At 45.7% G+C, this 25,178-nt stretch overlaps 2 protein-coding genes, 2 long non-coding RNA genes and 1 pseudogene across 5 annotated transcripts; 1 reads left to right on the forward strand and 4 right to left on the reverse strand.

The window, feature by feature from the left end:
* Positions 1–161: 161 nt before the first annotated feature.
* LOC123122520 (uncharacterized) lies at positions 162–4,358 on the reverse strand. Its single transcript, XR_006460247.1, has 3 exons — positions 4,163–4,358; positions 1,260–1,384; positions 162–730 (listed from the first exon to the last, which is right to left on the reverse strand). It is a non-coding gene; the product is annotated as an uncharacterized lncRNA (long non-coding RNA).
* LOC123122517 (protein NLP1-like) lies at positions 4,111–9,110 on the forward strand (annotated as a pseudogene).
* On the reverse strand, positions 6,595–12,158 carry LOC123122519 (U11/U12 small nuclear ribonucleoprotein 31 kDa protein). Of its 2 annotated transcripts, none has more exons than XM_044542717.1 (2): positions 11,233–12,158; positions 6,595–6,613 (listed from the first exon to the last, which is right to left on the reverse strand). In XM_044542717.1, the coding sequence occupies exon 1, from the start codon at positions 12,069–12,071 to the stop codon at positions 11,241–11,243; it is 831 nt and encodes a 276-aa protein (XP_044398652.1). In that variant the 5' UTR covers positions 12,072–12,158; the 3' UTR covers positions 6,595–6,613; positions 11,233–11,240. The 2 variants fall into 2 exon arrangements, with proteins under 2 accessions (XP_044398652.1, XP_044398651.1); XM_044542716.1 differs by lacking the exon at positions 6,595–6,613 and adding an exon at positions 9,494–10,414 and having other exon boundaries at positions 11,233–12,157.
* A 2,425-nt stretch (positions 12,159–14,583) lies between these two features.
* LOC123122521 (50S ribosomal protein L18) lies at positions 14,584–18,503 on the reverse strand. The gene is made up of 2 exons (XM_044542718.1): positions 17,830–18,503; positions 14,584–14,960 (listed from the first exon to the last, which is right to left on the reverse strand). Exon 1 carries the CDS (start codon positions 18,205–18,207, stop codon positions 17,839–17,841), a length of 369 nt encoding a protein of 122 aa, XP_044398653.1. The 5' UTR covers positions 18,208–18,503; the 3' UTR covers positions 14,584–14,960; positions 17,830–17,838.
* A 2,299-nt stretch (positions 18,504–20,802) lies between these two features.
* On the reverse strand, positions 20,803–22,450 carry LOC123125366 (uncharacterized). The gene is made up of 2 exons (XR_006461389.1): positions 21,545–22,450; positions 20,803–21,361 (listed from the first exon to the last, which is right to left on the reverse strand). It is a non-coding gene; the product is annotated as an uncharacterized lncRNA (long non-coding RNA).
* Between the last annotated feature and the right edge of the window lie 2,728 nt (positions 22,451–25,178).

Genomic DNA, 25,178 nt, shown 5'->3' on the forward strand with positions numbered 1-25,178 from the left:
TCTATCTTCTCACTACTAGTTCTTGTAGACAAACATATTCTCAATGATATGGAGAAATTGAAGTTTTACATGATGCCTTGTCACTCAACGTAAACAGAGCCATTTATGGATGGAGGTTTTTACCTCTTTACTTTGTTCTCATTTCTGTAACGTCGCTAGCATACTGAACCTCGGCCGCCTGAATTGAGCACGGCCATCAGAATATCAGATATTTTCAAATTACATACACCATTCTAAGACTTCACGACATCGACGCCATCAAGGAGATCAAACTAAGCTTCCGAGCATACCATTGGCGCAGCAAAGTCGCAGACGAAGGAGCTTCCAAGCATACCATAGGCGCGGCAAAGTCGTCAAGGAAGAAACTTTCAGCAGCGAGCTCCATGGGGGTACTTGTCGCGGTACATGGAGCGAAGCTAAAATTAAACCCATGTATGAATCCCCTCCCTTGACCTGGAATATCCAAATCCCCAGAGTTCGATGCAGTTCATACACATCTTCAGGCTTAGTTGTCAGATTCCCAAGTATCCGTTATTGGGTGCATCTCTCAATTGATAATGTGATCCAACCAGCTTTTTTTCACGAAGAACTCTTAAGAGAAAACACTAAACATTAACAAGTGACAGGCTCTGAAGAAATCACACACGCTTTGATCTTCTCGGTGGCCCGCCATCGCCATTGGTGAGCAAAGTCTTGTCATTGAAAACCGGTTCCGAGCAAGAGTTTCCTGCTGTACAACGTTATTGAACAGCTTCAGCAAAACACTATAAATTCCAACAAGTGATGCAGCCTACGAAAAGATCACACAAGAGGAAACGCAAACGAGGCAGAGCGCAAACCATTCACGGAAAGGAAGCTAATCAACCGCTAAGCGACGATGGCACCAATACTAGTTTTACAGGTTCTGATGCCGAGATTGGATCTGTGTTGGTGGTGACGCGTCGCGGGTCCCACACGCATTAGGTGCCCACTGGCTCGGGGCCCGCCTACCGGAGAATTTTAACAGCCAAACCGGCATCTGATTGGCGGGAATTAAGAAGGCCTTCTCCATAGCTGGTGGAGCTGATGGTGTTGGCATGCCACTAAACAACAACAGGGCTTTTGGTCAAATATGAGACAAGTAGCAATTAGATCTATTTGGCAGTGGGCTCTAGGCTAGTGACAGAACCAATATATAAAACGGGAAAGCAAGAGAAAAAGTGGGCACTGCATTTGTTTTCGTTTTTAGTGATGTCAGGGCAACAGGTATCTCAACTCACAGATGAGCATTTGCGGTGCATTGTGCTTTATCAACTAGTGTCACCTCCAACTAGTGTCTTCTCCTCTCTATGTTGATCCAAGACCAAGAGCAATGTACACCTCTCCATGCAGCAGGAAACTGATGCTGGCATAAACAAGCACATGTGGGCAGTAGAGAACAGATTAGCTCATGAGAATAAATATTGCAAATGGGTGTGCTTCCGTGCTCCCCACAATTATAAATGAGGTTACGATTAAATCAAAATAGCAACAAAGTGAGCTAATCACAGTTCACATAGTTTTCCCCCTTTTGAAACAGCACACAGCACGCTCCAAATGTAAAGAGAGAGGAGAAAGTTTCAAAAAAAAAAATTCAGATAGCGCCAGTTGTACTTGTTGCCTTTGTTGCATTGCCAAGAGGCATCAAAGATTCCTAGACATGTCATGGAATAATGAATCAAGGCAGTATTCTAATGCCCTCCTCCCTGATCAGGGCGCAGAAACACGTTCTCGCGGGAGGAATCAAGCAAATTGCAGTTAGCAGTACTTACATAGTAAGTTGTAGCAAATTAACATTCTGACAATCTTTAAAGCCCTCCCAAAAGGGAACAGCCTTGGGAAGAAAAATCTATTGCTCTGGCATAATTAACCCCCCCAATTGGACTTTGGTATTGGGGATCACATGTATGTCCACCTAAACCGCCATTATTTGGCTCACTAATTGATCCTTGTTCTGAACAACTTCCTATCTTTTAATATTCCCAAGCAAACAACCATAGAAAACCAAGGAAGGTAAAGATCTAACAAGAGAAGAAAGATTAAACTAAAGCACTAACCAATCCCATATAGATACGTGACTAGCCGTACATATGTAGCTTTACAAGATGCAGTCCTGGGAGCAAGCACAGTCCATATTTAACTATGCAAGTGCATCTGCGATCTCTAGAAAAAGGAACTGCTTAGCTCATAAAGCATCTACAGTAAAATAATTTGGTGCCAGACAGCCCACAACTCATAAATCTATCTATTTAGGATCTGTGAAGTTTCCCCCCTACAGACTCGAAAAGGTTTTCATGGCATTTTTTTTCTGCTGTTATTTAAGCACTTTTTTACGGGAAGGTACACAGGCACTTTTAGCCTCTCTGGATATTTCCTGTACTTAGTTTTTTGAAGGCTTTAGAGAATTTTTCGGAAGACTACTTTTTGTGATGTAATTTGCTGCCAGAGGGAATCATGTGGCGTGTGTACGCAACGGTAGTGGGAACTGGGAAGATACTAAAACGCCTAGCTTTCCAGATAAGCCCCCGGGAATCTGTGGTTTCCCGTTCATTGCACAGTGATGACAAATTTTATAGACCCCACACAACTATATACCAGAATCTCTAATTAGTGCACCCTCCCTGATCCCCCTCTATGCTGTGACATCACTGATGCAAGACTTGTGGCCTACATCTTAGTGGCCTTGCATGTGGCCTCTAACAACAAGGACTGGTTCACATAACAAATCCCCTTAATGGAATGGCCACATCAGCAACTGTTACAATCCTGTAGAACAGAATGAAGCTCTAGAATTTACTATGATAATACCACATGAACACACATGTAGAACACCAAGGCAATAAGCAACTACTTTAAAAATAAGGCAATACACAATTAGTTCTTTATTTTTGGAAATGGACGCAGTTAGTTCCGTGAGCGAGAAAACCTTCCTTAGTTTATTCCCACCGTGTAACCGCCCATGGTATATTGGTATTGCCAAGAAGAGGAAGACGGCTTGACGCAATTAGTTCCGTGAGAAAAGGAGCCTTCCTTAGTTTATCCTTGCCATATAACCGCCCATGGTATATTGGACGGCTTGACGCAATTAGTTCTGTGAGAAAAGAAGCCTTCCTTAGTTTATCCTCACCATATAACCCTCCATGGTATATTGGTATTGCAAAAGAGAGGAAAACAACTTGGTATACATTTTTGTTAAAATTAGGACATATCAGGGAAAACACGTCCAAGCGCTGTTTCTTTAGCTTTATCTAGATGATATAAAAACCCAATAAACACAACTTCCATCGTTTATAAATCTTGTGATGAACGCAACTTACACGGGTGATTGGAGGAGCTGGTAATCCTTGTCAAGCCGGCCACATAATGACCCACAGAGTTGACTTTAACAAGGCAGCGGGGATAGTTGGATTCCTGTGTGGTGCTGGGGCCCCCAGTGAGAGGGAAAGATTCTAACAAAATAAAGAAAATAGGGAATAAAAAAACGCAGTGGTGGGCCCCACAGGCTTTGTTCTTACGACAAAGCCAGACAATGAAAGGCAGAAGCAAAGCGAGGGCAGGGCCAAACAAGGCCAGGACAAGCACAGCAAATTTCTAGTTTTCCTTTTCCATCTCACAGCAGCAGCGGCGGAGAGCGGGGAGAGCAGACAGGGGCGCCTTTGGAACGAATGGTGGGGGGTGCTCTGGTGGAGCACTGAGCCTTTTCTAGAGCTGCTACTTGCCGGAGGAGGCCAGCGCAGAGCTAGGAGGAAGAGGGAGGGAGGGGAGGGAAGGGAAGAGGCAGAAGGGGGACACCATACGATTACCAGTGAGCAGCTACTACTCTCTACCAATCTCTTTCTTTGCTTCCTTTCTGCAGAAAATGATGTGTTCTCCCCTACCACCCTCACCCTGCAATCCAAACACAAACGCGAGCACATCTGACACAAAGATCTTCCCTAGACCCCCTTCACCCTCCAATACTTGGTTCACCCAAGATGCGCTTCTTGGTTTCGAGCAGGAGAGGACAAGTATTGTGACTTGCATCCATGCTCCTGCTTTCAATTCCAAGGCTATCCATCCACCTTTCTATCTTTCTTTCAGGCTCTAAAACTGATGCAGTGTTATGGTGTCAAATTGTGTGATCAGGTTCTGAAGGAAGCTTTACCTGTATGGAAGGGGGAGACGCCCAGCCAGGCATCTCCATGGGGCGCGCCTTGTCGTCCGAAGGCGACCTGGACCTCCTGGAGCAGCTGCTCTCCGGCGACAACGCCTGGCTTGAAGTGGCGCCCAACACTTCTCGCTCACCCAACTTTTTCGCTTCTCCCTCCACCTTCCTCTCAGATGCCACAACCACCACCACGACGCCGGCAAGTACAAACAACGCCCTGTGGATTCAGTCAGGCTCTTCCACCGTCCGGCAAAGGCTCGACCAAGCTCTGGCTTACATAAAGGAGATGCAGAGAGACGTCGGCATGCTTGTGCAGCTATGGGTGCCTATCAAAAGCGGTGAAGGGCAGTTAGTGCTATCAACGAGCGGGCAGCCATTCACTCTTGATGAGACCTCAGAAAGGCTCAGACAGTTCAGGGAAGTGTCGACGCGGTACCAGTTCTCTGCAGATGTTGCGTCGGAGTCCTCGCCGATTGGGCTACCGGGGAGGGTGTTCATTGGCAAGCTACCTGAGTGGTCACCGGATGTTCGCTACTTCACCAGCTATGAGTACCCCAGGGTAAACCATGCACAGTATTTGGACGTCCATGGGACGATGGGGCTGCCGGTGTTCGAGAAGGGAAGTTACTCGTGCTTGGGTGTCATGGAACTGATCATGACCAGGCAGAAGCTCAACTTCACCTCTGAGATCAACAACATATGCAGTGCTCTCCAGGTATTGATGCCTCACTTAACCTGAAACTTTTCAAACATTGGTCTGAAACAAGTATAAAGAGCGTTTGGTGTCATCTGTAATACACATGACAAATGCCTACAGTAGGAAATAATCATGTTCTTTTCCCTAGATTTGAGGTTTCTTAATGGGAATGCACTTTGCAGGCAGTTAACCTGAGAAGCACAGAAGTTTCAAGCATTCCTCGCGCCACAAAGGTAGGCAGCAAGAAAAAACTCAAGATACTAGAGTTTTGATTTCGTTAGAACTGAACCTTTAATATCCACATACGGACATACCATACCAGTGAAAGCATTTACCCCTCTTATTTATGAAACTCTAGATCTCTAGTACAAAACAGTTATTTAACCTCTCAAACTTTGGAAACTGGCAGTGGTCAGAAAGTGGTTTTACCATGTTGCCTGCTTACATGGCATTCCAATCAGTGTTGGATAACCAAATAAAGCGACCCAACAGAGAGGATAGAGGAGAAAGAGAGGAAGAAAAATGGTAGTATTTCTTTCTTTGTTTTTTAGTTAAGTTAATCACTATGTGAGGCGGCCTCCTGAGATAGCTCATTGGCTTGCCGATTCGGTGAATCGAGCCAAGTCGGATGAACAAGTACCAGTACCACCATCTTGGAGAAAGTTGATCTGATCTTCAATGTTAAGGCCTCCAGGGGGTTAAATAACCGAGTCTATAGTATATAAGATCTAATTTGCAATTTCATGAAAGCAGAGGGTATATGTAAAAGAATTTGTCTACCTAGGGTCTACCCTATCTCACAGTAAAAAGTAATTGTAGATAAATACCTCCAAATGAAATAATGGTACTGATATCTTCTCATGACTTCATGGTTGCTCTTTCTGATTATCAATCAGTTCAACAGTGCTTCCTACAAAGATGCTCTACCAGAGATACTAGAAGTTCTAAGAGCAGCCTGCGTCACCCACAAGCTCCCATTAGCTCAGACCTGGGTCACATGCGCTCAACAAGAGAAAAGGGGCAGCCGCCACTCCGATGAGAACTATCGGCACTGCATCTCCACCATTGACGCAGCATGCTACGTCAATGATCCCCAGATGCAGAACTTCCATGAGTCCTGCTCTGACCACCACCTTCTGCGTGACCAAGGGGTTGCAGGGAAAGCCTTCAGCACAAACCAGCCATGCTTCTTACCAGACATTGGTTCTTCAACCAAAATGGAGTACCCATTGTCCCACCATGCTAAGATCTTCAACTTAAAAGGAGCAGTGGCAATCCGGTTGAGGTGCACGCGGACTGGGACAGCGGACTTTGTGCTAGAGTTCTTTCTGCCGACCAACTGTGAAGCCCTCGAGGAGCAGAAGGCAGTGCTGGACTCCTTGTCAGGCACCATGCGCAGTACTTGCCGAACTCTACGTGTGGTTACAGATAAGGAGATGGGGGATGAGAAAATGCTGGAAGTGAATGAGCTGAACTCATTTGGTCCTCAAGGGAAGAATAAAGTTGAAGAGTTGTCTTTTGGAGACCAAGCAACAGAACATAGAGAGGAGGCATCATGGACAAGCCTAGCAGGGACTTCAAAAGAATCAGATTTAGCTGAATTAAGTATACATGGTATGCTATCACCTGTAGGACAGGGTCTATCTCCAGCTGGTGCTCAGACAAGTGCACAAGGCAGCAAAGGGAAAAGGCGCACAAAGACGGAGAAGACTGTGAGCTTGCCGGTTCTTCGGCAGTACTTTGCTGGTAGCCTGAAAGATGCAGCAAGGAGCCTTGGAGGTTAGTAACTGTAACTCGTCACGTAAATGCAAGATTCAGCTATGAATAGTTTACTGTTTTAGTATATACCATCAGTCATTAATCTATAGTGGCACAAGCCATGGACCCAGCATGATAAATTGAATGCTCAATAAGAAAATGTTGTCTCCACATTGTGAATTTTTTTTAGTGTTGTCTCCACAAGAAAGTCAACCTCCACATGCACCTCATAATAAAATATGAACATTCTTATCACCTTTTTTTGTGTTTTGTACTGTTAGCCTGAAGGGGAAAAGAAGGCAAATCTTTATTAATTGCAATAAACTGAACACGATGAGAACTAAACAGGTATAAAACAGTATAGTCGACTCTCAAGAACTGCCATAACAAGTAAATTTACTACCTTACAATTAGTTAGCATCTACTAGATGGCCTAGAACTGATCAATAATATCTCATAAATTTGCATTCATCATTTGCAGCTGGCAAATTTACATGATAAAACAATCAATTATATATTAGAGGACGATATTATTCAGTGCAGTGTTCAGTCGCACAGATAGGGCATATGTAAGTCATACCAGGCGAAAAATAGGACTCTAAATTCATCATATTGACATGCTATGCTGCTTTCTAGAAGTAGTACAGCTAGCATTGAAGTCCATGAGTCAAACATAGCTAAACTATTCCTTTTAGCAGACAATAGAAAGAAGACAGCATGTTCATCATGTGTACGCTTTGTCTCCAAGGTGTGATCACACGTTTTGTGTGAAAGAATACTTGTACTGTCATGTACACTTATTTGATCTACTGTCAAACAATGAAAAATAAGAACTCTATCCAGCTTGGGTGGATACATGCTCACCACACTTTTTCTGTCTCTTACAGTGTGCCCTACCACCCTCAAAAGAATATGCAGGCAGCATGGTATAAATCGCTGGCCATCACGAAAGATCAAGAAGGTAGACCACTCTCTAAGAAAGCTGCAGCAGATCATTGATTCAGTTCACGGAGGAGAGACAGCTTTCCAGCTTAATACCCTGTACAAGGATCTCACAAACACCTCTGTATCATCTGACAACAATTTGTCAGGAAGCGTCACAGTTCCTCCACACAAGCAGAGTAATCTTACTGATTTTGAGGGGCACCGACACCACAGGCTAAACAGTAATGTGCCATCAACCTCACACTCACACTCATCATGCAGCCAAAGTTCTGATTCAAGCCCGTCATCGTGCAGTGGTGGATCAACAAAGCATCCACCTCAGGCTGGTGTTGATTTGCTTATGTCAGGAAATCCTGTAAATCACAGCCCTGTCCAGACTCTGCAAACAGAAAATGCATCAATAAGAGGACATTTCCCAGTTCAGGAGGCACCAGATCTGTTGCATAATCTGAACCAAAAGGCTTTAGGCGGGCAGCATTCTTCTCGAAGCCCATCACCCCCGAAACAGAATGCAGATGCAGGTATGAGAATAAAGGCCACATTTGGCTCAGAAAAGGTCAGGTTCAGATTGAAGCCTGAGTGTAGTTTTCAAGAACTGAAGCAGGAGATGGCAAGACGTTTGAGTATAGTAGACACAAGTTTTTTGATTGTAAAGTACCTGGATGATGATTTAGAGTGGGTCTTGATGACATGTGATGCAGATTTACAGGAATGCCTTCATGTATATAAACTAGCAAATCTCCAAACAGTCAAAATTTCAGTTCATCTAGCTCCTATTCGAGAGGCAAGGGTCACTATTGGTCACACTGGTTTGTCATGAAGACATTGTAGGCCTCATCAGCTTGTGGGATTTAATCAGAAATCTACGAAGAAGCAGTGCTTAGTTTTTACCAGAGGGCAGCCCAGAATCCATGATTGGCAGTCCATGCTAGGTAGCAAGTAACATCACTGCTTCCAGTTTTGCTGCTAGCTGGATTAGCCTTTGATTTGATTCTCAGGCTAGGAGCTGATGATGACACTAAAGCCAGTTTCAAGTATTAGAATACACTGAAGAAAGCATGCATTGACTTGTAAATACTCTCACTGATGTACCGCAAACTCTGAATGACAGTCCAACTTGATTGTGTTGATAGGGTGGATATCTCTGAATAAGGTTTGCTCAAGATATATTTTGGTTCTTGGAATGTTGATGTGCAATAATCCCCAATGGCTTTGTCTGATTATTGATGAACTGAGGATATGACGCCATTCAATGCCTCACCCAAGTGACCAGCACCAAGGCTTTTAGTGTTCAGTGTGTTTTATCATTCAATGGACATGAAGCTCTATTTTTGTAACAAAAATTCTGCAGTAATTATTCTGGATTAGTTCTAGATATTGGAGGATAGGATACTTTGTTCAATTTTTTTGTCCTTACAAAACTAAATATGTATGGTACGCTCGTACCACAGAACTGTCTCTTTGCAAAGACTGTTTGTTGCCGTAGACAGTGTTTTATTTAAGAAGCTTTCAGTTTGGTGACTGTATCGTCAAATGTCAGTATGCAGATTGAATTATATCACCGCTCAAACAACTTTGAACATGAGATAAGGTGATTCTGTTAATATGCCTAAAATGCAACAAACACCAATTAATTTCAGTTCATGCCAATAGGTAAACATGTGCTTTTGTAATGATTGATGAGTAATTTTAAAATCTATATGGAGGATGAGAATGGATACTTTTCAGTTTGCCCTTGCTGATGACAGAGACTACACACAACCAGCAAACTATTCAGTTTACAAGATGAAACATAGTAGAAACATGAGTAGATGAACAACAATAGAGCAATAACAAATACAAAGAACAGAAGTATGTCACAGCTACATTTGGTACATGGAACACAGATCAAGCACAGATCTAAAGGCTATGTTCACTGAAAAGTTATCCAGTTTAGAAATATACCTCTACATAGTCTGCCAACAAGGGCAAACAACAGACAGTACATACCGTATCATATCATGTACTCCTACTGTACACTAACGTAAACGTCTTACATTAGTGTACAGAGGTAGTATATCTCAAATGCCGCAATTAATAGATGCATTCTATAACTGAGATGATGAATGTATTCCAGAACAGAGAGGATGGTTTCAAATGATAAATGTACAAGGTATGCAACTATTACTACATAAGTAGCAAACATTTAAATGACTAAGATTGCTTACAAAAAAGAAGACTACGATTTACTTCTCTGCTGGATTTGTCACTGATTGTTTGCCTTCAAGCATATCGCCCCAAGACATGTTAAACTTTTGTTACCCACCCTCTGATGTTTGTGACGGACATCCGTTGCAAATCCCAAGAGATCACCAAATCCCAAGTGAAGGACAGCTGGAAGCCATCCTTAAAAATTTCCAATGTTTAAGTTAAGCTCCTCCAGATGAGGATATCTACAGATCCTTTCTGACAACAGAGAGTTGCCTGTCAAATTAAATGCCACGGAACCAAGGGTCAGGGACCATAGAATGGATGCGGCCCGCCCTTATTCTCAATATTTCCATCAGACTCAACATCAAGTCATCTTCAATGCAAAAGGTGCCAAATCATTGATTCCTTGAAAACAGGATGCTTGTCTTCACAAGTTAGCAGCATGACAGCACAAGATGATGTCACATCCAAGTGTCAATAATACATTGAGCAGAATAACAGAGTGCCCTCAAGTGCCCCCATTGTAGCCAAGGACTTAGCCATTGATGATGGTGTCGAATTCCCTATGGTATAATTTGCCAGGCATAAGCCTGCGAGCCAACTGCCTTGAAACCACAAGGAACGACCCAGTCTGGACGTATGTTGGCATTCAGGTGCATCTACATGGATCTCAGAACATCAGTATCGAAATGAAAGGCAGAACGTTCCAGGACAGATATCAAAATGGACAGCAGAAACGCATTTATCAATAAAAACACCAGGGTGATCAACTACAACCATCAAGAATGGGCAACAGACAAGATTATGTAAGGACACAAACTGTTTTTCATCAACTGCTGATTAGTATGACTTTGGCGGACCGAATGTACATTTGCTTCTTAAACTAAAGAGATATACCAAATATAACTAGAATTGAAGAATGAGCTTAAATGTGTCTCCATGCTACATGCTATGGTGCTAACAAAAATTTATATATAAATCTGCCTCTATGTTTCTTAGATTATTTGAGTCTTAGCGCTATACCTAATTGCTGAAAATAGTTCTTAATCCAATATATGATTAGGGAAAAGAGTTCACAACACACAGATTGAACAGAACAAATTAAGGATGGGGAATGCATATCACATATGGGGTTCACCAAGTACAAACAGGTAACAACCCCTTGTAGTCTGCCACAAGCAACAAGCAGCAATATATCGAAAAACGCTGTAATGAGGACACTGGCAGTAGGCCGATAGCTCATCGATCTACACTCTCTATAACCCTAAACAGAACAATGCGAGCGTGTTCACTATGAGTGATGAGAAAGCAAACCAGGGAAATTGTTCATACTACCTGATAATAAGCATGATAACACGGCACGGACAAATGAGACCAGGTTCGCAACAAGAAATTATTCATTGACCAACTCATAAAATTTCTAGGAACATTTATCTTAGAATACAGACGCTATCTTAGAAGCACGCTAGAAGCATACGCTGAAGCTCAGTCATCGTCCTCGTCGCTCTCGTCGCTGAAGTAACCTTTCCTCTTCTCCTTCCTCGCCGCCTTGGCCTTGGCCCTGCCCTCCTTCTCGGCCGCCTTCTCCTCCTCCCCCCTCGTGTCCACCACCGACGCCCACCTGTCGTCCTCGAACGCCGCGGCGACGGCGTCGTCGTCCTCGTCTGACTGCCAGGAGGGCCCGTCCCCTTCCCCGCCCCCGCTTCCGCGGCCGCCGCCGCCGCCACGGCCACCAGCAGCGCCGCCCCCGCGGCGCGACTTCTTCGAGGGCGGCGGCCGCTCGCGGGGGCCGAGCTGGTTGCGGGGGCACTCGTAGGAGAGGTGGCCCTCCCCGCCGCACTCGTAGCAGTGCGACTTGTCGCGGTACTCGCGGCGGCGGATGAACTGCGCGGCGCGGCCGTTGTCCTCGGCGATGGAGGCGGCGAGGGTGCGGCCGTTGAGCACCTTGCCGTGCATCTCGGCGGCCGCCGCCACGGCGTCCTCCCGTCGGACGAAGAGCACGAAGGCGACCCCCTTGCTGCGGCGGGACTCGCGGTCCTTGAGGACCGTGACGCGGGCCACCTTCCCGAAGCGGGAGAAGAGGGTGTGCAGGTCGGAGTTGGTGAGCGCGAAGTCCAGGTTGGAGACGTACACCGTGGACTTGGACGGCGCGAGCCCGCCCGAGCCGCTGCCGCCGCCCCTGCCGCCCCCGCCGTGGCCGCCCGACGCGGGCAAGCTGGAGGGGGCGCCGGCGGAGGAGGAGGGCATCGGGTAGCGGTAGAGGAAGCTGTCGTCCTCGCCGTCGGAGTCGGAGCCCTGCCGCCGCCGGCGAGACATTTTCGCCGTCCTGCCCCCCTGCGGCTGTTCCCCCCTCCTCTCCTTTTTTTTAGAGAGAGAACCCTACGGTAGAGGAAAGCCTTGTTTCTCCATGAGCCCGTGAAAGAGCAGGATAGCGGTGGCTATGGGCCTTCGCATAAGAGTGGGCTGACTCGTGCTTAATTTTCGGCCCATCATATACTTCCCTTTTTTTTCATCCATGGCATCAGACTAGTCATCCATGTGAGAAATATTTGGGTATGCCAAGTGATGTTGGCAACTCCTTTTTTGAAAACAAGTGATGTTGACAACTCAAAAAATGGTGCTTTCAAATATTTGTACTAGACGAATCTCCGCGTCATGGTGCAAACTATGGAAAATACAAGTTCCCTCAAAGACTAGAGTTTTTCTTTGGAGGCTCGCACAACAATCAATACCATCAACAGATTTGCTTCACCACTGGAACATGGGCACGTCCAACATTTGTGTTCTGTGTGGCAGCGAAGATTCATGACGACATTCATTAATGGAATGCACCATGTCAAGATGTGTTTGGGCACTTGAGGATGAAGAGCTAGTCACTACAATAAGTGAGACAACGGAGCCAGATGCGCGCTGATGGATTTTCACGGTAATGGAGAAGCTCCTTGATCCGGCCTTCATCAGGGTACTTGTCACACTATCGCGGCTATATGGCATGCTAGACGGAAGGCGATTCACGAGCATGATTTCCAGAGCCCGTCCAGTACACATTTGGTTTATCGATCATTTCATCACGGAGATATCTGCCGGCAAGCCGACTAGGCAAGGGCGTGCACAAGCTGAGACAAACGAGCCGCGATGAACTCCAACGCAGGGCCATTACCAATCCTCTAGACATGGCGCGGTGGGCGTCATCTGCAGAGGAGAGAGGTGTTTAGAGTAACATAATATGTTACTGTAACATAGCGCTTCCCAAGAAAGGATGAGTCTACAAGCTAATAAATGAAGTCATCTATGATACTACTATTATGTTACTTTGCACTATGGAGATAGTAACTTAGACTAGTGTCATATGCATGACACTAGTATAAGTTACTCCCCACTATGACCAGCCTAAAGGCACTGAAGGAAAACATGCTCATATCATCAAGGAGATCAAGTTAATGTCCTTAGATTTAAGGTCTTGTTCTTTTTATTTTCGAACGTAGAGTTTCGAATATCAAGGCGCATAGCCTCGCTAGATACGCGCTTAGCCTTTCAGTTGGTCGTCATGTTTGGCTTCTTCAACGTCCAGACCTAAGCTGTACTGTATTCCTTCTTGAGTAATAAAGCGTGTGTGAAGCCTAAAAAAACCTAGTCATCCATGTTTTTTTAAAGACCATTCATTCAAAAAAAATTTAGTACTAAGGAGTATTAATTCATTAGTTGGACCAAGACCATGCAAAAGTCAAGAGGGGGGAAATCCGTGAAGGAGAATTAAAGCACCATTTTTCTTCTGAAAAGCATACGATGTGACGATTACACACCACTTGACTGACTAGTATGAACAGGGAAGGGGTTAACAAACAAGCAAAACGATCCTTGAATGCCCATCGATCGGTGAGAGTGGCTCTTTGTGATTCACGGCACCGCATGGAACTTCGCGCCGTCCAATCCAATCCAATCCAATCCGGGCGGTTAATTACCAGCAGCGAGTGAAACACCTGTGTAGACCACACGCCTACTTAAACCACCCACCCCTGACCTCCACCAAACCCCACACAATCTGCCACCACCCAGACGAGCTCTCTGAACCCCGCCGGCCGGCCGCCCGCCATGGCAACGGTGAGCAACCAATCTCACCTCCTCCATCTTCTTCTTCTTCTTCTTCCTCCGATCCATGATCCGTCCATGGATTCTGGCTCCTCTTGGCAGGAGGGAGCCAAGCACGCGCGGTTCAGCCTCCAGGTGGACATGCAGTGCCGGTGCATGGGCTGCGTCGGCAAGGTCGAGAAGGCCATGGCCGCCGTCGGCAGCTTCACCGGTAGGGCACCAACGCATTTGCACATCCTTCCTGACATGACATGATGACACTCTCGTTTGATTTTGCCTCTATTTTCTCCCTGAAAAACCCTTTGATTGACGGTGACACCCGGGGACATCCATTTTGCTTGGTTTTCGGTTCGGCAGGGGTCGAGACGGCGGTGGGGGACGTCAATGCTGGGGTCGTGGCCGTGGCGGGGAAGGTGGACCCGGCGGAGCTCTGCCAGTGGCTCAAGAGGAAGACGAGGAAGGATGTCAAGATCGTCTGCCCTCATCCGCCGGCTGAGAATCATAAGCAGGTATGTATCTAGTATCTTGTTTTTCTCTAGTGCTACCTTCAGATTGAAAGATCATGTGTGCCACCAGTGTTCTGTGTCATATCCAAACGAATGTACTAGTTCTGAAGTTTGATATGTTCCGTACTTTGCTTCGTAGAATGATAATACAGAGATCAAATGCACGCCAACACCACACACACCCAAGGCAGGATACAGAGATCAAATTGCATGAAAAGTAGAAACCGGAGAACTTATGGGTATAAAACCGTTATAAAGGAAGAGATAAATCTGCAGGTCCAAAAGAGTGAATTTGATTGACAGATTTTACAAGTTCAGATAGTGACTTTTTTTTCCAGTTTCCACAATTACTTCCTCAACTCGGACTAAACCTGCTACTTGTTTGCAGAAAATGATACTGGTCCTGGGAGGCAGTTCAAGAATCGAGAACACTACACCTTCAGCTCCACCGCTACCGCAACATTTCTCCAGCGCTCTAGCACCATCAGGAGTTCAGTCTGGCCACGAGGACCTGCATCTGATCGAGGAGAAGATCAGAGACCTCGAGAGGGCCAGGGATGCGTTGAAGGTCAGGAGCCTGAAGAACGAGCTGACTGCAGCCAAGTCTGAGCTGAAACAATCAAGGGAAGTGATCAGCAACAGTAAGAAGGCTCTGCTAGATAGTGCCCTGAGCCAGCTCGACGCGTTCAAGAAACTAGAATCACTCACTCAGGCCACCATGTGACTGAGCCTATTCAGTCCATGGTTTCGCCGTTATGCTCTTTAGTACCAGCATGGCCGGTGTAAACCCTGCTGGATGTTTTGGTATATCTGTCACTGCATTTCATTTCATTCACTGAAATATGAACAAGGGACACTGCAGAGTGCAGAGTTACCTTTGTTCAGATAGAAGTTAGATTTCAGCAGTGACCTTGTAACAAATCAAACTGTGTATCGTTTTACTCTGTAGATGTTCACTGGTTCAGACTTAATAGCACGAGTATCAAACTAGCTGGCAGCTGAGAACTAGGGCAGTGAGGCAAATTGCAAATGAAAGCGCGCGCGCGCCCACACACACACACACACACACAGATGACGGGCACCAAGGCAGAATTCAAGATCTTTGAGAAAAGTGCGAGATGCCGATGCTGGGGTCATGGCCGTCGCGGGGAAGGTGAACCCGGTGGAGCTCTGCCAGTGGTAGAAGGGGAAGACGAGGAAGGATGTCAAGATCGCCCGCTCTCACCCACCATCTGAGAATCATAGGCAGGTATGTGTCCCTTTTGTCTACTACCTTCAGATTGAAGGGCACTGTGGTGTTCTGTGTAATATATGCAATGACCAAATGATTCCACTTCTAAATTTTGATAGTATGTACTTTATTAACGACTGTGAACGGGCAAGAAGGATTATGTGTACTCTGTACTTACCAGAATGAGAATACAAACACCAAAATTGCATGAACCATGTAAAAGAACAGATCTACAGGCCCAAACACTGAATTTGGTTGACAGTTTTTAGAAGTTCAGAGAGTGATTTGTCTCCTATTTCCACAACTTGGACTGAACCACTACTTGTTTGCAGAAAATGATATTGATTCTGGGAAGCCCTTCAAGAACCGGGGACACGATGCCGTCAGCTCCACCGTTACCGCAACATTTTTCCAGCGCTCTACCACCATTAGGAGTAGTTCAGTCTGACCACGAGGATCTGCACCTGATCGAGTAGAAGATCACGGACCTCAAGAAAGCCAGGGATGGGTTGAAGTCTTGAAGATCAGGAACCTGAAGAATGAGCTGACTGCAGCCAGGTCCGAGCTTAAACAGTCAAGGGAAGTGACCAGCGATAGTAAGAAGGCTCTGCTAGATAGTGCTCTGAGCCAGCTCGACGCGTACAAGAAACTAGAATCACTTGGTCAGGCCACTATGTGACTGAGCCTATTCAGTTTCATGGTCTCGTTATTATACCATACAGCATGGTCCGTGTAAACTTTGTCATGTCAGTAAATTTCCATGCACTATAGCAGTGACCCTGCTTGATCCTTTGGTGCGTTTCTAACTGCATTTTATTCGTTCTTTAGTGTAAATTTCGCTACTGCATTTTAGTGAAATGTGATTCAGGAACCATGCAGGGTAGGATAACATCTGTTCAGAAATGGCTATTTAGACAGAACACATAAGTTAATTTTCAGCTGTGACCTTGCAACACAGCAAACTACATATATCATGTGCCTCTACAGATGCTCAATTGTTCATGCTCAGCCACATTAATATGTGTATTAAACTAGTTGAGAGCTGAGAACTAGAACAGTTCATGCTTAACACTATATTGAGACCTGAGAACTAGAATAGTTCAGTGGCATAAGGCAACATCGAAGTAGCATGTTAACACTTTATTTTGTTGCCCCTTACACATTTGCAAAGCAACACATAGTAGTATGGCGCAAAGGCAGATAATTGAAGGAACACACTGAACACTGATGTCTGTCTGTCAGACATGCACCTATGTTCACCATCATCGTCGAGTCGGAGGTAGATGCTATTATAATAACAGCATGTTTGGTGTAAACCTTGTTGTTAGCTAGTATGCAAATCAAAACATTCTTGAGGTTTTCGTGCATCTGAGATGCCTTGCCTGAAGTGACAACAAAATATGGGGTATAAATTTCCATGCCACTACAGCAGTGACCCTGCTTCATCTTTTTGTTCATTTGTTACTGCATTTCATTTCTTTTTACTGAAAAGTGATTCAGAAACATTGCAGAGTTTCCTCTGTTTAGAGAGTAAAAAGTTAAGATTCAGCAATGACCTTCCAGCAAATCAAACTAAATGTATAATTTTCCTCTGTAGATGTTCACTGGTTCAGAGTTAATAACATGAGTATCAAACTAGCTGGGAGCTGAGACTAGGACAGTGAGGCAACATTGAACAGCATGTCCAGATGCAGAGGCCGGGGGTCTTCCTCCATTTCTAAAAAAAAATAACAGCATGTTCGGTGTAAACCTTGTTGTTAGCTACAGAAGTATGCAAATCAAAACATTCTTGAGGTTTTCGTGCATCTCAGATGGCTGATGTTACAGTATTGTTGCCTGAGGTGACAACAAGACATGGGGTATAAATTTCAACCACTACAGCAGTAACCCTGCTTGATCTTTTTGTGCATTTTTTTTTTACTGCATTTCTTTTCTTTTTACTGAAAAGTGATTCAGAAACACTGCAGAGTTGCCTCTGTCTAGATACAAGTTAAGATTCAGAAGTGACCTTGCAACAAATCAAACTAAATGCAGCATTTCCTCCGTAGATGTTCACTGGTTCAGCCTTAATAACATGAGTATCAAATTATCTGGGAGCTGAGACTAGGATAGTGAGACAACATTGAACAGCATGTTACAATCAAAGCACTAAAATTTCTGCACTTTTTTACTAGCCTCCTGCACATTGCAAATGAAAACACACACGTAAACAAATGACAGGCACGGAGGCAGGGTTCAAGAGACGCACTGATGCTCGTCAGACATGCCGCCTATGGTCGCCGTCGTCGTCGACGTGGAGGTTGACGCCGTGGCTGCGGAGCGCGTTGAGGATGGCCCAGACCTTGGTGCGGTTCTTGAAGCCCTTCTTCTCGACCTCCTTGGCGGCGTCGGCGTGGATGGGCTCGTGCGCCAGGCCATCCACCCGGAGGCGCATGGCGAGCACCTCGCCGACGGCGGCGGCCGCCTTGGCGTTGCAGGCGCGGCCGCACTCCAGCCCGTCCCGGAGGGGCTTCTCGACGGTGGAGGCGGTGACCACGACGCGGCCGCTCTGCCGGTCCACCACGTTGGCCGTCACGTACTTGAGCGAGATGAAGAGCCGCAGCACGTACCGCTTGGCCTGCGCCATGGGACCCGGCCCGCCGCCTCCGCCGCCGCGGACGCGCCTAGCACGCGTGGCTGCAGCGTTTCTACGAGCACCTGGGGGGCGCCCGGCGGGACCGGGCGAAAGAGGCAGTCGTGGGACGGGGAAGGGCGGCGAGACAGGGCGGGGAGGACCGCCGGTGGGCGAGACCGGGTGAAGGAGGAGGAAGGAGGCGGGGGTGGGCCGGAGCGACGTCGACCGGCGCGGCGTCGCCGTCCGCGCAGGAGAGGGCGAACGGCACAAGTGCGGAAGTGTGTCGTGGCGTGGCACTGCAATTTCTGAGCGAGGCAGTCCAGCGGTGTGAGTGTCCGGTATATCTGGCCATCTGTTGGGCCGGGCCGGGCCAACCAAAGCCCGACGCAAAAAAACCCAGGCCCGGCCCGTCCGCCTGGCCTAAAAATCAGGCCCGAGCCCGGCCCATCATGCTAAAAGCCTACCGGGCCTTGGGATACGGGCCGGGCCTCTTCCTTAAATGGCGAAAACGACGGGCCTGGCCCGGTCCGGCCGTCGGGCTCGAAATCTAGGCCCAGGCCCGGCCTATGGGCAAGGCCGGGTCAGGCCGTACGGTCCGGGCTGCCCATGGCCAGGACTAGTGTCCGGCTATTATTTGATTGTCAAAGTCAAAAACACAATGGGTGGTTTAGCATGTAAAGTGGTTGATACGACAATATGCTAAGTCTTCATATAATTCAGAGATGGAAATAAAAGGATGTCTTCAATGGTTATCTCTTAGCCTTATCTTTAATAATAGTTATTCTTAAAAAACGTGATGAGACATATTATGCTAAGAGATCATCTCTTAAATAAGAGAAGACAAGCCTTTTCTTATGACTTATCTCTCCTCTACCACAGTATTTATCCTATGTGGCACTCCTAAGATAGCACCATCGTACATGCCCTTATCACAAAGCATCTTGTGGGAACCACACCCATTCCATGTCACTAACAATGGGTAAGAAAGTACAATAGTCATTTCAACACCGCATTAGTGTTTACACGAAGGATCTAGTGAAGCCCCCGAGGCAGAATAATGTGAATTTGGACAAGGTGCACAACATCATTCAGTCGTTCACAAAGCGGACGCATCGAAACCTATGCAGGCGCATAAGTTGAGATCGGGCAGACGATGATGTTAGCAAGACAATGAAAGTATTTGCGGAGCTGGAGGCTAGTGGCCTGGACTTCACTTAGCTGGTAAAAATGTTATCAGTCAGTTAGGCTTAATTAATTGTCTTCTAGACACACCTTCAAATATATAAAAATAATTAGATAAGGTAGTTGTACGAAGACTATATTTTTGGTTTACGATGTAAATGATTTCAGTGACCAGAAAATTTCACTTTCCTTTGTTTCTTTTCATTTCCTAGATGAGAAGGCAAGGATGTACTTGAGCATTATGAGAAAACAAGTACCGTTCTCTCAGAAGTTAGAAGTTTTCATTTGATACCTTTGTACTAAAATTCTTTAAAAAGAATGGTCATTATGCTATTAGCACCATGATTATGTGTCAGTTGTAGACTCTTAATTGCCTATAATTCTTTTACTAGCACATATGCCTGTGTGTTGCAACGGGAGAGAAAGAGTTTAGCATGCACTCAATTTTTTTAAGAATTGTATGTGCAAGCACAACCCCCATGTTTTGCTACGAAGAAAGTGCTAGATGCCCCGTGGGAGAGAATTTTTTTAGCATGCACTCAATTTTTCTAAGAATTGTATGTGCAAGCACAACCCCCATGTTTCGCTACGAAGAAAGTGCTAGATGCCCTGTCCACCAAAACAACGAACCCAAAACACCTGACTGCACGCCACGACAACATCGAAACGTTGCCACCCAATGTCAGTGAGGCGTTGCAACGAGAGAAAGAATATCCTTGAACCCATGCATCTACACAGATAAATATCAAGCCAAAAAATTGTTACAATGGACCGCCAAATTCTGGCATGCAAACAGAAGACAATGACAATCTCCATTTATCAAAGAACAAAAAATTGTATGAAACTAAAACTATAAATTTGGTCTTGTACTATGAATAATTCATAATACAACAACACTAACTTATCAGGTCAAGGCTACAAATTTTTTCTAGTGAAGTGCAGAACCCATGGGTGATCGACCTTACAAATATGATAATTCTGGTAAGAAAATTGCTTGTCATTTCCATATGCGACAAAATGATCCTTGATAGAACACGTGGACATAGTTCAAAAATGAACCGGGGATCAGACAAGCTTGTGGATTGACCCTTTTAACATTTAGTATGAACTTTGCTAAAAACATTTAGTATGAACATGAGTAAATAAATTATAATCATAGAAAATGTGATCTCTGCTGTGGATCACACCTGCAAAATAGTGATACAATGTACTTGGATCTAGGAAAAAACTTCTACATAAAATTTTAGAGAAGACTAATACCAAGCTGGGCCTGTCTAGCCATCCTGCCGAGCTCCATCTCAGCTGCAATTTCTGGACCAACTCACTTCTTTGCGATCAACAATGAGCGCAGGCAAGTCACTATGACAACACATGAATGAGCATATGCATCGAACAAATTGATCAAACAGATGGAGCATAGTTCCATGAATAAACATGCATATTCATTAGACATATTATCTAATTTCAAAGCCTCAACTCTCTGCACATACATGTCTGACAACTGAAGCATCCAAATAATTCAAACCAACAGTTATGCATCACTATGTACATTGCCGATGAAGACCCTCATAAAGTGTTGCTGATTCGGAAAATAACCATGCAAATAGAGGTAGATTCATCAGTGAACATGTGAGTCCTTGATTGCACTGTCATCAAAATAAGCTGGTCATTGCCCATGTTTGTCCCCCAATTAGCTACAAACAGACTATAAGAGCAACTAACAATGCAGATTTGGTTGAGTTAAAAGCATAGCCTGCAAAAGGAATCGGATGCCAAGATTTCACTATTCTTCAGTGCACTGAAGAGCAATGGAAAATGCCAAAAATTTACACAAACAAGTTCAGAGCAAAACATCGGTCTTTCCAATAACAGGCATTATATACATGATAATCCATCAGTGCATCATGTATTTTTTTCAATCGGCGATTACCTCAGTTGCTTCTCACTTTTTGCTGCACCTCTTCGAACACAAATCAGCAACGACCTGCAGTCATGGTATTTCATTCAGGTTTGTAGCATTTAGATCATTGTCGTGTCTTGGTAACCATCATGATGTACAGCCCCGGAGATGTCAGCCAACAACACCAGCGTCCATTGGAAATCTGGAACTATGTAGAACCTTGTTCACGTGCATGCCTGTAAGACAAATAACTCATGGGCTTCTTACCTGCTATTCCTGATCCTTCTTCCTTGGACTTCAGTTTGGAATATTGAGGGTCTAACCAATCAGAAGCATTTTAACTCATCTCATCAATCAGCTTATGTTCTAGCTCAGAGCGCCCAACCTTTTCATGTTACTGATCAGTGGACGTACGGTAGGTATATAAATCAAAGGCTGGTGTAACCTGCACGCATTTGGGCTCGAGTGATGTGAGGAAGTGGACGACGTCGAGCGCCGAGCGCCAACGTGCGTGAGAAATTAACTTACAACTGAAACTTTGACGAAACTGAATTATCTGAATCTGATGAAACTTAATCTGACAAAAACTGATGAAACTGAAATTGACGAATCTGACGGAACTTCAGGACAGCATAGGTGGCGCCGTAGTGGCCTCGTGCGAAGGCTGCTGCAGCCTCAGAGGCAGCTGCACGGGGAAGGGGGCAGCCGAGTTGGTCGTGGATCATTGAAGCCGTGGGTCGCAGGTGGCGGGAGAGCAGATCCGGGGCTGGGAGGAGTAGCCGCGGGTCGCCGGATATAGGGCGCGTCAATCCTGTACGGGCAGCCAGCATGCGGCGGATGAGATCAAGCGGCTAGGGGATTTGATGACGGGGCGATGCCGGCCACCTCCTGCAGCCGCCCGGCAACAGAGAAACAGGTCGCGCGTATGGATGCCGGTGATGGGCGCGGGTGTGGGGGAACTTGGGGTAGGGGTAGGCGGGGCGGCAAGGTAGGCCATGGCAGTGCGTGACGACGGTAGGCGGTCCGGCGGCGCGGCGAGGAGGGGCGACGACGCTCGGCGATGGGAGGCGGAGCGCCGGCCGGGCGGGGCGGGGCAAGAGGTGGCGGCGCGCTGGAGTCGAGATGGGATTGGGATTTGGGAGGCAGGGTCGTGAAGGGTTGGGTCGGGTAGCTCTTTCTCTTTTCGATCTTTTTTCTAATGTATTTTTTCAGATCTTTAGCGAAACGTTTTTTCCACCTAAAGATGGCAGTGGTGGGTAATTATTTGCAACTTTATTAATGAAAAGTGATGGTGAACCCATGGAGTCAATCCGTGCTTTATTATTAGAGAGAGATTTATTTGATTCCTTCTGTTCATATTTGTGCAACAAGAAATTTGTTTCAAGTTTGGTCCAGGTGAGGATTGAACAAGTGAATTTATGTGGCATCAAGCTGAGTCTGTTGATACCATGCTCTCCTTTTCTTTTTCTTTACAGGATTAGTCTCGTCACTCGAGATGTATGTTAATCTTCTAGCTTTGCTCATTTTATCTTCTGATTTCTTCTTAGTTGGTAGAATATTGTGCCCTCGTTCATAGGTTGAGATATGGTCCAAGAGGCCGGCCTAGCCGCAAGCAGACCTGCAAAAAAGTCATGGATATGGTCCAAGATGATATTGGGCTTAGAAACGCACCTCCCCTTAATGATCAAACTGGTAATAGCACATCTACGACGCCGCCCGTTGGCAATGACAAAGAAGTAAGCCGTTAAAGAATCCCCTTTTAAGGTCTAGTTAATAGTCCCGCTTTGTTTCCAGTATTCCTTAGCTTGACGGTGCAACTGCATAAGACAAGCCTCCAACTTGTACCTACGCTGCCAGCCCCCCGCAGAAAGCCCAACAACGTCTGCCTCCGCGTCCAAAGCCGAGACCTGCCCCAACAGGTCCCGTTTGCTCCGTAAGGCCTCTGCCGCACGGTTACGACCCCAACTTTAAAAAAAATCCGCAATTGGTATGAGCAAAAATGCCAGCCATCCATGGGGCCAAAGGAACGGGTCCTCGAAGCAAGAAGAGAGGAAATTTTCTCTGAGATCATATCATAAAACCCATCAATCAAGAGCCACGACGCATCAAATTGGAATCTAGAAGCTTTAGCCATGGCAGAAACACCAAGGTCCAGGATGAGAGGATAGTGGTCGGATCCCACAAGAGGTCTGTTTGTTTTCTATATGGTTTTCTTCTGTTTCATTGTTTTTTTCTATCTATTACGACTTTCTTTGGCTTCCATTAGTTTTACATTTCTCTATCGAGTTTTTTCATTAAAAAATATTGGGAAAAGAAGAATAAAAAAGACTAGTAAAAAATATTAGGAAAAAAAAGAAATATTAGGAAAATAAAAATAAAAAATACTAACATGCGGAAAAGAAAAAACCTGTTGCACAACATGCGGAAAAGAAAAAATAAAAAATAAATAAATATTGGGAAAAGAATAAATAATAAAAAAAGACTAGTAAAAGGAAAGTAAAAATATAAGGAAAATAAAAATATAAGGAAAATAAAAATAAAGAAGACTAATAAAAGAAAAGGAAAATATTAGGAAAACAAAAGAAAAGTTAGTTAGTTTTTATTTTTCATATTTTATTTTAGACACTACATGTGCACCTGTTGCACAACATGCAAAACATTACGATATTAGCCTTAGAGTAGCAAATAAGGGAAAAATAATTAGAGAAATAAAAATAATAAAAAGAAATAAAAGAGTGGGCAAAATAATATTAATATTGGGAAAATAAAAGTAATGAAAAAGATTAATAAAAGGAAAGTGAAGTTGCAGAACCTGCAAAACATTTGAATATGAGCCTTAGAGTAGTATATAAGGGAAAAAAGAAATATTGAGAAAATAAAAGTAACTAAAAAGAGTAATAAAATAAAAGTAAAAAATATTAGGAAAATAGAAAAAGACTAACATCGCACCGTACTTCTAACCCCCCGCACCTCCAAGGGAGAGACCTAGGGTCACATGCCGCCAGGACGGGCCCAGCCAAAAGTGCGAAGCGACTGCTTTCGCCTAGGCATGGCTGATGAATCAACTCTGCGTCCTCGGCGATGAGAAGGTAAGCACTGGGCTATTTAACCCGCGTACAATGTTGCTAGCCGAGCGATGTGGTACTAAGTGCCTGTTCGGCAACTCTCTGGCTCCGCAGCTCCGCTCCTGAAGCGGACGGAGCGGAGCGGCCTGCAGTGTATTTTCTGGGAGTTGCGAAAGTGGTGCTTCGTCGGCTCCCGTATTTTACGGAGTTGGACGATTCCCGAACAGGGCCTAAATGTTCCAAATGCTGCGTTTGTTTGTTCGGCCGTCGTGTTCGTCCGCTCGGCCACAATCTTAGCCAGCGCACAAGGCGGAGTCTCACTTTAAGCGGTTCGCAGCGTGAGTGCAGAACAACGGCGAAAAGCAGAGGGCGACTGTAGAGAGATCGCCGCTGGTCACGGTAGAGGCGGTGACCACAGCGCGGCTGCTCTGCCGGTCCAGCACGTTGGCCGTCACGTACTTGAGCGAGATGAAGAGCCGCAGCACGTACCTCTTGGCCTGAGCCATGGGACCCGGCCCGCAGCGGGAGCAGCCGGGGACACGCCTAGCACACTTGGAGGCGGTCGAACGCTTCGGTGGCGTTTCGGCGAGCAGCCGGGGCGCGCCCGGGTGAAAGAGGGGATCGTGGGACGGGGGAGGACAGCGGGACTGGCACTAGTAGAAAACAGGGCTTTCGTTTGGGCCTGGCCAGCCCATTAGTCCCGGTTCGGCACGAACCGGGACCCATGGGGTGCATTAGTCCCGGTTTGTGAGCCCAGGGGGCCGGCCGGGCCACGTGGGCCACTGGTCCCGGTTCGTCTAGACCTTTTGGTCCCGATTCAAGGCACGAACCAGGAC

Source organism: Triticum aestivum, chromosome 5D, assembly GCF_018294505.1.
Source record: "Triticum aestivum cultivar Chinese Spring chromosome 5D, IWGSC CS RefSeq v2.1, whole genome shotgun sequence".
Lineage (NCBI taxonomy): Eukaryota > Viridiplantae > Streptophyta > Magnoliopsida > Poales > Poaceae > Triticum > Triticum aestivum.

Coding starts and splice junctions, on each gene's coding strand:
- LOC123122519 (XM_044542717.1), bottom strand. CDS start 12,071: ATGTCTCGCCGGCGGCGGCAGGGCTCCGACTCCGACGGCGAGGACGAC.
- LOC123122521 (XM_044542718.1), bottom strand. CDS start 18,207: ATGGCGCAGGCCAAGCGGTACGTGCTGCGGCTCTTCATCTCGCTCAAG.